Here is a 10,947-nt window from a genome sequence, read left to right on the forward strand (position 1 = left end):
TCTTACAAGGAATTAAATGGAGGAAAGAGAAAAAAGGTCACATGTGAACTTTGTGAAGCTTTATGAAGCCATTGAAGAAAGAGAATGAAAAGGACTCCACACAATATTCAAACATTAAAGAAAGGAAAGAGAAAAGGACAACACATGTCCCCAAGGTCCAAGAAAATAGTACCTCGTACTTGAACAAGGAATGCATATTTTCAAATGAGCTGAATGGCATTTTCGTAAATATGAAGAAAAGCCTTGGCATTTCACAAATGAATTTTCCAACGGTCATAAAAGGCTTGGCTTATGAAATGAACATCACAAGAACTCTATAAATGCATCAACATGGAAAGTTAATTTACTCCACCAACCATGAATAGCGTCTAATGGAATGGAACGTGGGATCATACTATACCTGGCTATTTCACATGCACAAGGTAGACCATGTGTTGTCCTAATTGTGCAACGACACTCAGTCTGATCAATACCTACATACTTCACGCAATCATACTCTGCCGCAATGTGATCAATTGCATTTTTTGACACAACACCACGCAAATTCGCGTATAATCTGTTACTATAGCGATGCACCTTTTGAATGATGCTCTTTTCAAATGATGCTATTATCTCATTGTGTTGTAATACAATCATGCTATTGATGGTTTCCCAAACACTGCATATATCACCAATACTATCTTGTAATATCCTTTTCAAACTCCAATGAATTTGAAAGTTTTGAAAACCCATCCTCGGGCTTGCCATCCTCAGCAAGAGGATAGTTTTTAAAACACTTGAAAACTATTTTTAAACAGCAAAATCCCTATTCAACCCCCCTTCTAGTGATATTTAGCTACATCAGCGTCGAGCAATACAAATTGCAGAAGAGCCTCCCATGCCTCCATTATTTGCACTTGCTTCTTTTTTGGAAACACGATCATCTTGCACTTGACTTTGACATTCTTGCATATATGAAACAAGCATAATAAATTCACTGCTTTTGGAAAAACATTTTCAACTGCGTTCATCAAAGCAAGGTCTCTATCAGTAACGATGACTTCAACTTCACCACTTGTAATCTGTTCTTTCACCATTTGTAGTGCCCATGTGAAGTTATCAACACGCTCAGACTGTAGATATGCAAATCCCACACAAAATGTCATTTCAGTAGATGTAACACCAATAATCTCAAGTAATGGCATTCGATACCTACAGGTCTTGTAAGTGCTATCCATAATCAATATTATGTGAAAATTATTCACAAGAGTGATAGCGTCTGGATGGGTCCAAAATATGTCCCTCAACTCATCTGAACCATCTACCTTCTTATATTGATAAACATATTTGTCGCGTTTCATCAATGTCAAAAGATGTTGCATTTCTGTTCTATTACCTCTAAGTGATGTACGATATGCTTGACGTGCATTGTAAACTTGTTTTATTGTCGTCAAACTTTCAACGTTATGATCCCTCAATGTCATTAAAATGTTTTTTGGTTTTACAAAGTTCTTTGTCATATCACCAAGTACATTTTTCTCATCTTGAGACAATCGGCCTAAGAAAGAGTGACCGGTTAGTTTTTTGGCCAATTCGTGGTTATGGAGACCACATATTACATGCAAATACCATCCATCACCAACACTTGATCGTGTTCCTCTCAATCTAAATGGACAATCACATTTTCTAGTCCAAGTACTCCTGGTAAGATTAGGATTCTTCCAAGGTCTATATTTACCACTTCTTTCACAACCAAGAATTAATTTTGTCTTTGTTCTTTGTCGTGCTGTCGCAGTTTCAGATCTAAAAATCACAACAACAATTCCATTTTCCCTTCCAACATTTCTAGCCCATTTCAATAATTCATCTCGTGTATCGAACATCATGCCGGTAGTAAACACATCAATCAAATCAATCATAACAGGTTCAACTCCGTCATTCATAGCGTCAAAATTAGGTTCCACATCATCACACATTTCTTCAAAATCAGGATCCAAATCATCATACATTTCTTCAAAATCAGGTTCCAAACCTTCATACATTTCGTCACTGTTGTCTCCCCCTTCATCCATTTAACTGCATCCAATAAATTACATAAATATAACAACATAGAAATTCTTAACTCCTAAACACAATAATCAAAAAAAAAAAAAAAAATTCCAAAATTTCTCACCTTTACGTGAACTGAGTTCACGTATGTGTACGTGAACTCAGTTCACGTAAAGGTGAGAAATTTTTGAATATTTTTTTTTTATTATTGTGTTTAGGAGTTAAGAATTTTTATGTTGTTATATTTATGTAATTTATTGGATGCAGTTAAATGGATGAAGGGGGAGACAACAGTGACGAAATGTATGAAGGTTTGGAACATGATTTTGAAGAAATGTATGATTTAAAACTCCATTGTTGTACGCAAACTTAATTGACGTACGTGTACGTAAACCTAATTCACGTACAATCTGAATTTTCATAATTTCATCAAGTACGTGAATTGGTTTCACGTAGACGTACGTGAACTAAGTTCACGTACGAAACCTGGATTTGAAAAAAAAATAACCAGCTATAAAACACAACAAAATACATACATAGTTGATTTGAGTCACTATAATGATGAAGATGATGAAAATGATGAAGATGTTCAAAATGATTAAAGATTATTGAACATGAAATGTATCAAAATGATTGAAGAATATTGAAGAAGATTGAAGTTGGTAGGTAATGAAGATGAAGAAGATGAAGATGATGAAAATGATGAAGATGTTCAAAATGATTAAAGATTATTGAACATGAAATGTATCAAAATGATTGAAGAATATTGAAGAAGATTGAAGTTGGTAGGTAATGAAGATGAAGAAGATGAAGATGATGAAGATAGAAAATGAGTGGTTAAAGTGAATATAGAGGGAAGGGTAGTTTGGGTATTTTGGGTTTAAAAAAATTGAGGGGTGTGGGAAGTAATTTGAGGGGTGTGGGAAGCAAAATTGTAAAATTAGTTATCATCTTCAATATAATACAAATTTTATAAAATTCATAACTTAAATCTTTAAATAAACTCATATTTTCATTCTTTATTTGATGAATTTGATGGTGTTGGAGATGGTAATATGAATTTATTTGAATATTTGAATTATGCATATGATAAAATTTGTATTATATTAAATATGATAATTAATTTTATAGATTTTAATCTTTTTTTTAAATCTTCTCTAGGATTAATAATTGTTTTAAAGGGATAATCTTCATTCTTTGTAGCTTTACAAGAATGTGTGTGACAACTCTTTTTTAATATTAACGATAAGTAAAAATAGTCTCAACATAGATTAGTATTATTTCAGTAACTCAACAAAGTTGTAAATACTCGCATAATAAAAAAGTAATAATTGATTTATAAAATCGAACAAATTTAAAATTAAATAGATAAGATTCAATACGAGACAAACAATTAGGCATTTTAAATCGTCTTCTTTTTACTATGTAATAATTAATTTATTATATTAATGATCTAAGCTATTTGATTAAGTCAAATTAACAAACTAGACGAAAATCAATTCATTGACTAAAAAAATTTTATTATTATTTTTTAGGTTTAATTGCAGTTTTGGTCCCTTTATTTTAGCTGATTCGCAAAAGTAGTTCTCATATTTTTTTTCTCCCCAGTTTTGGTCCATCAAATAAAATTTTGGTCAAAAACTTGATGAAATTTCATTTTTTTTACATTTATTTAAGTCACACAATGCCTCAAGATCTCATTTGCAACAATTGTACATGAAATCTATGATTATAAATGGTGTAGTACAACTTTAAAAATTAAAATTTCATCAGACCAAAATTCTGTTTGGAGGACCAAAACTGGGGAGAAACAAAATGGGAGGACTACTTTCGCGATTCAGCTAAAACAAGGGGACCAAAACTGCCATTAAACTTTATTTTTTATAACATTGCAACTCTAATTCCTTAGATGGTCAGACCGATTACTCAAAATATGTGCGAAAGTTAAATTTTTTAGACACATATTAATATTTTATATTTCTTTAATGATATTGAAACCTAAACATATATTTTGGTTTCAGTTATTATAGTATATTTCTAAAAAACAAAATAATTCATAAATTCAAAAGCGATCGAGCACATAAACATTTGTTTTTCCAAAATTACTCTCTTTTTGATTTGATTTGCACTTCTCATAATTTCATGGTCCAAATTGGCTTTGGTATCTTTGTGAAAATTGTAACTATAAATGTTAGCTTTTATTTATTACTAATTTTACTTTATTTAATGGTTTACAACTTCTTATATGGTTATAATGCAAAACAATTATGTTAGTTTTTTTTTTATATCAAAATTCAACATTGCACTAAAACCACATAACAAAATTATAAACACCTTATTTTATAGAAAAACCATTTATTTAAAAATTATTTTAAAATAATAATTAAATTAAAATAAATATAATTGACTTAAATAACTCTAAAAATAACGAACCAAGAAGATTTATCAACCAGATAAATAACATCCACTAAAGAGTGACAATAATGAGTATTTAGGCAATCGTGCTCAAAATAATTTTTAAACCATGAAAAATACCTCATAATTCTATCTCGTGAACCGAGCATGGAGGGAAGACAGCAGCAAAAGCCATAACCAAGTTATCACATCACCTCGAAGAACAACTCAAGTCAATTGACCATTGCTGGTGATAGATCCATTGATGCAAAAAAATATAGGAAAATGGAACTGATGCATATATATTTATTTAATATAATTAAATACAAATTGGATATTATTTATGAAAGTTCCAAAATAAGATATATATATATATATATATATATATATATATATATATATTTAAATTGAATAATTTGGTTCATTTAAAAAAAATTGATATATCTATATGATAGTTTTTTTCAACCATTCATTCATCAACTACCAAAAATGCATTATCTAATTAAATTTAATATATTTAATCTCTTCAATTGAAGATTATTTCTTTGACATATTTTTATTCCATATAGAGATATATACGATTCATTTAAGGTGATGTTTAAGATATGCCGAAACAAAAAGAAAAAAGTTATTTTTTTTATTTTTAACTCCTACAATTTCTCTAAAAAGTCTTAATTGATTATTTTTTATTTGACATATTATCGATCTCTATAGATATGTTTGAGATGCGCTTAAATAAATATGTAAAATGTGTCAACGCACAAAAACAAAAAAAAGTTATTTTTAAAGATGTTGTCGAATATCATACATATGAAGGAAGTTGTGTCGGATACAGACACACGTAATCAAAATTAAAATAAAATTTGACATAACATAGAAGTTGATGTAATTATTGAATGTTAAGTGATAATTTAATTTCACTCTGAATTTCATCAGGATACCATATCAAAATTCCCGAAAAAGTGTTCCAACTTTCTGTCAACAGCATTGGATTTGGAATTTGGGTATGTACTTTATAATATATATAATAAAATAAATTAAAAATTTGAATATATAGTTTATAAAATAAATAAAGAAGGTTTTTAATATTAATTTAATAATTACTAAAAAATGTGAAATTAATAAAATATACATTTGTATTTTATTTTCTACATGAACATCACAATAATTTTGAGATGTCATTTTTTCTATTTTTTTACGAAATCTTTTATTATTAGATCAAAAATTTATATCACATAAATTTTGTATATAAATTTTGACACACAAATATCATTTATACGTCATTAAAACTTATAAAGATTAATATATTAATAAAAATATTTAATAAAAATACATAAGACATTAATTTTGATATATTTCAATAATATAACAAATGATTTTAAATTTATATAAGTTTATATATATATAATAATCTATATGATATTTCAATCCAAATAAAAATTATTGACAGAGATTGAAAAGATTTGAATTAAGAGAATCTAATTTAATCAAGCAGCTCTGAGAGTAAAATCTCTTAAAATAAATTTGAAGGTACCGGTCAAGTGAATAAATTCGTGGAAATAATTATAAGCTGAAATGGCTTACTAGTTTCTTTTATTCATTTAATGTAGCATTCTTTATATTCATTTATTCTATTAAAAAAATATTTAATATTGATAATTAAGTGTTTGCTATTCAAAATTTTGAATTATGTTTTACATAAAATCTAAAAAATTAATTTTATTTAACTATTTAAATAACCATAAAAATAATTATTATTCTTATAACAATGACCGGAAGAAATGTCTATTAAAGAATCACAAAAACTTGAAATTAAAAAAAAAAAATAAAAAAAAAAACTTTATGCACTCATAATTTTTGTCAAAAGCATTATCAGTCAAGGGATATATAACAACTTGCCGCTTTTAAACGCAGCAGCACTAGAGCACAATTGGCTTGCCTGATAAACAAAAATATTTCGGGGAAAAATTAAGTGAATAATTTGACACGACGATTAGTCAATGTAATATCCTAACAATTAAAGATGCAGAAACTTCAAAGGCAATAGTCATGTCCTGAACATGAGAAAAATCAAGGTTCTGTGTGAAGTTTGTCCTGAGATCACGATAGTACAATCGCAATACAAGACTTGCGACAAATCTAAGACTGAATCAAATACTGACGTATATCAACAATGAAGTTCACTACCAGCATTAGCATGTCTTCTGGTATATCATAAAACCATAAAACCAATATTTTCTGTAACTGCATATTGGCATCCTTAATACTCTGACTACAAATTCCTTCAAATAAAAGGGAAAAAACAAGTACCCCGAATGCCCACAAAACCTAACTTTGAGATCTGTGTTCTTCAAATCATGACACAGCGAAGCTTCAGTCTGCACGAGAGCCACTGCTACTTGGATAAGATTTCTTGCCACCATACTTCTGCAATAAGTTAAAAACAAATAGACTGTAACTTTCAAGCAAATGATACGAATCGAAACAAATCTTGTTTCTGCTGGACTTTAGTGAACAAACATACAACAGGTCACACGGTAAATAACTAAAGGCAATCTAAGCATACAAACCTGTTTCCCCAAGCTGAATGGAATATATCTGTATTTGATCATGTGTGCGATTTGGCGCCTCATTGTAAGGACAAACAGAACAACCCAGTAACAGAGTAATATTGGCCAGAAGACAGGAACATCAAATACAGAGAAGAAAGTCATCAAGAATGCTATGCAGAAAGCCTTTGTGAAAGAATACCTGCAGCCATTTTAATGAGAATAATACGAATCGTTATTCTCTCACATGAAGGGAGATACACCTTTAAAATGTTCCCCAACAGAAACATGTTAGCTTTAGCAAGTCAACAGTGTAAATTACTACATAAATCGTTGAAACAAAATATAAAAGAATGCACATTTATAGCAATACCCTCTTTAAGGGAAGCTGAATTAAATATGTCAAGTTATCAACTCATACCGCCAAAGTCGCAAAATACAGAGATCATTATCTATGAAGCCATTCAAGCAACATCTAATCTTATTTAAACAAAATTTGTTCCACAAAAATAAGTTTTCAACAATTGCGATGAGATATCCACCTATGCCGCATAAGAACTTCCCCTTATAGGTTTTACTCTTTTGGATTCTTAAAACTAAAGTATTTTAGAAGGTGTGAAATTTTACAAGGAAATCCCCAGACAACTAGGGAAAACTAGATTCATTTCAAATGCACAAATAAATGATGAGGCAAAAAAGAGCATCAAAAGCGACGGTTGAACAAAGTAAAGAAAAGAAATTTCAAATGAAATTTCGCGACCAAATCAAATGATGCACAATAATGAAACAGGTATGTTCCATTGTTCCTTAGTTTTCAACGTGACATATCAAACTCTAAATGCTTCTAAAATCATATTTAAAATAAGTATATCAAAGTGATAGTTTGTTCAATGGAAAATAATTTGATTAGGAAAGTAACGTTTTCAGAAACATGTTCAAAAAGAATAAAATATCATTTAGATTTTCTAATCTGCCGCTACGTGCAATGACCAGCCCAAATGCAAATGGTAATTAACCGATTATTGAAAGATTACATTGCATACAGTGGCAGCTGGGTGCAAGTGATTAACTGAATACTTTCTAATAATCAGAAATGTTTTCTGGAAGAGAAACTGGAAAATACTGAGGAAATATTTTCTAGATAGATTAGTATTATCTTACTTCCAATGTACACAAAGCTTATACTATCAAATAGAATTCAGAAATGATAAGAGTAAAATTAACATAAAAATAAAATTAAAGCATGTCATATTGACAGATAAAAGTCCAATAACCATCCAAGAGAGGCATTGAAGCAGCAGGCCACAAACTATTAACAAAAATCCCAATTCCCATATTTAATCAAAGGTTCCTTTTAGATAAACATAATTTCAAAATGTTACAGCGAAACTTAGGCAGTAACAATGGTGTGTTATTAATGTATTACGCACACAACAGAATCTGAAATTACCAGAACTTAAACTCAGGAAGCCGGCGAATGAACGGCTTGAACTCGTCAGAACCTTTCGTTGGTAGCAAAGGTCCATCCGAAGGCTCCAGCTCAGGATCAACCAAAGGTGAGAGAAACCCAATCAACAGATTCAGCATGTAGATTCCCAGTCCATAAGACACAATGTAAAATCCTTGAATATAAAAAACCCTTAAAACGTATATAGAAGCAATAACAACAGTCCCAATCCATCTATAAGTTGAGTGCGGCGTAGATTTATCCAAATAATATTGAAATAGCTTCGAAAATTCCTGCCACCATTGGTTCACGGGTGCAGCAGTAGCAGCAGAGGCACTGCTGCCTCCAGTTCCTTCCATTCAATTCACAATCTGTATAATAAAAAAAATTAAAATAACCTAAGCTTAAAAAACGAACAATTCATTCCCAAATCTAACGTATAACCCTAAAGTAATCACATTAAATTAAATCATACACACACCAAAGAAGATTAACCGACATTTATTGAGTTCAAAACGATAAATTGAAGAAAAACCTTCATTCCGGCGAAAATAACAACAAATATAGTTCGGAAATAAGAGCTTCAGGATCCAATAATCGCAATGTTTATTTATTAAAAAAAATACAAAATTAACGAAAACAAGAGAATCCGGTGTGGTTTTCATGAACACTGATGAGGTTGAAATCAAGATCTGGCGTTGAGAAATTGTTAACTGCAGAATCGGAAAACCCTAACATTTTGGAAACGAAAATGGAATTGCGGATAACGAAGATAGGAGAGTGGATATGGAAGAGAAAAGAGAGAATGGAATTTCAGCGAAGAAGAGGAGCTGACCTGCGACGACGGATTGAAGCTCGAGATCGAAGAGGATTGAATTAATGGAGGAACCGAAGGGGTAGCAGCAGATCTAACAACGAGATGCGAATATTTGTGTGAACGATTATTTTCTTCTATTTTTCTTCCTTTTTTTATTCTATGTCGTTTTTATATTTTTATTGTACGTGATTTGTAATTGAGTTGCGTACCGAACCCCGAACGACAGATCTCTCGTGTGTCGTATAACTAAGTGGAGTCATTGATTAAGATATTTTATTTATTTCTTTTTATAAAAATGTATTATTATGGTATTTATTCAGGACTTATATGTAATCTATTTTCCGAAAAGGGTATGCATTTAGTGCTATTTATTCACCCAAAATATAGTGTTAGTTAATGAATAGATTAGATAATTTGTATCCGTTATATATTAGATAATATAAAACTTTTTTAATTTATACATGTATTTAATAAAAAATGTAACGGTGTATTATAATTTGATTGGATGTATATATAAAAAATATATTTAAATCATGATTATATATAAACTAATCTAAAACTATTTTTTACAATTTCAAAAATATCACGACATGTTTTAAGAGTATATTAGGTTGTGGTAAAGAATAAAATTGAGAGCAATGTAATAATAAATGTATTTTTTTTATTGGATGATAAAATGTTGGTTAGATTAAAAAAGTGGTGTTTGCATTTCAAACATCAAATGTGATATACCAAACGAAGAAGAAGACTATAGAAGCTATACATATGAAGATGAATAGGCATATTATCGGTTGAGTAATCAACACCAATATCAAAATATTAATAATAACCCTAGTAACGAGTGTTGGATGGAGTTTAATGTAGATGTATGTTCAGAAGTAGCTATAGTAGTTGGATTATAGGATTGAGATTCTGAAAGTTGTGAAGGTTCACTTAATTTATTGAGGGAGCCGATATCAAATAAACTATATTTAAGAAACTATAAAAAAAAACAAAATAAAACACTTTTACCACCACACTGTTTTATGAATCATGTAATTTAGTGAAACACATGTTGAAAAAACTTGTATTAGTTAGTGGGAACAATCGAAAATTATTAAAGGACAATCGTCCAACTTGTTTCTCAACATTACAACGACTCTCATCCTTATTCTAATATGATTATAAAATTTTACAAAATATAAAAAATTAAAATATAATAAAACATAAATATAAATTAAAAAATAATTGAATTTTATATTAAATTAAAAAATATGTGTGATTTTATTACAAGGAGAGTTTTTTCATTTATACGATTTAGTAAATTAAAAGTCTATTGAAATTAAAATCTTTAAAAAAATTATTATCCAAAATTAAAAAAAAATATAATAATCAATTTGTATTTTTTAAATAAATATATTTTTATTATATCAGTATTTTGTTTTTTACATAATATATATATATATATATATATATATATATATATATATTCATATATTTATTTAGCTTGCATAACATATAAAATAAATTTATTTCTTATTCATGATTTATTTTTGGAATTTTAAATTATTTTTTTAACGGTGTCAATGATTTGTTTGAAATATAAATTTATTTTATTATTTATATATTTACTCTTAGTATGTTTGGCAAATTTATAAAATTAAAAAACATTATACATTAATTTGAAAATAATATATGTGATTGTTTCACAAAAGTTAGTTTAGAATATTAAA

At 28.9% G+C, this 10,947-nt stretch overlaps 2 protein-coding genes across 2 annotated transcripts; both read right to left on the bottom strand.

The window, feature by feature from the left end:
* Positions 1 to 1,371: 1,371 nt before the first annotated feature.
* LOC101500035 (uncharacterized) lies at positions 1,372 to 1,955 on the bottom strand. Its single transcript, XM_073369691.1, has 2 exons — positions 1,485 to 1,955; positions 1,372 to 1,377 (listed from the first exon to the last, which is right to left on the bottom strand). The coding sequence occupies exons 1-2, from the start codon at positions 1,953 to 1,955 to the stop codon at positions 1,372 to 1,374; spliced, it is 477 nt and encodes a 158-aa protein (XP_073225792.1).
* A 4,460-nt stretch (positions 1,956 to 6,415) lies between these two features.
* On the bottom strand, positions 6,416 to 9,422 carry LOC101509546 (protein RER1A-like). The gene is made up of 4 exons (XM_004507402.4): positions 9,254 to 9,422; positions 8,422 to 8,789; positions 6,993 to 7,173; positions 6,416 to 6,849 (listed from the first exon to the last, which is right to left on the bottom strand). Exons 2-4 carry the CDS (start codon positions 8,775 to 8,777, stop codon positions 6,796 to 6,798), a joined length of 591 nt encoding a protein of 196 aa, XP_004507459.1. The 5' UTR covers positions 8,778 to 8,789; positions 9,254 to 9,422; the 3' UTR covers positions 6,416 to 6,795.
* Positions 9,423 to 10,947: the final 1,525 nt, after the last annotated feature.

This window comes from Cicer arietinum, chromosome 6 (assembly GCF_000331145.2).
Source record: "Cicer arietinum cultivar CDC Frontier isolate Library 1 chromosome 6, Cicar.CDCFrontier_v2.0, whole genome shotgun sequence".
In the NCBI taxonomy this organism is placed as follows: domain Eukaryota; kingdom Viridiplantae; phylum Streptophyta; class Magnoliopsida; order Fabales; family Fabaceae; genus Cicer; species Cicer arietinum.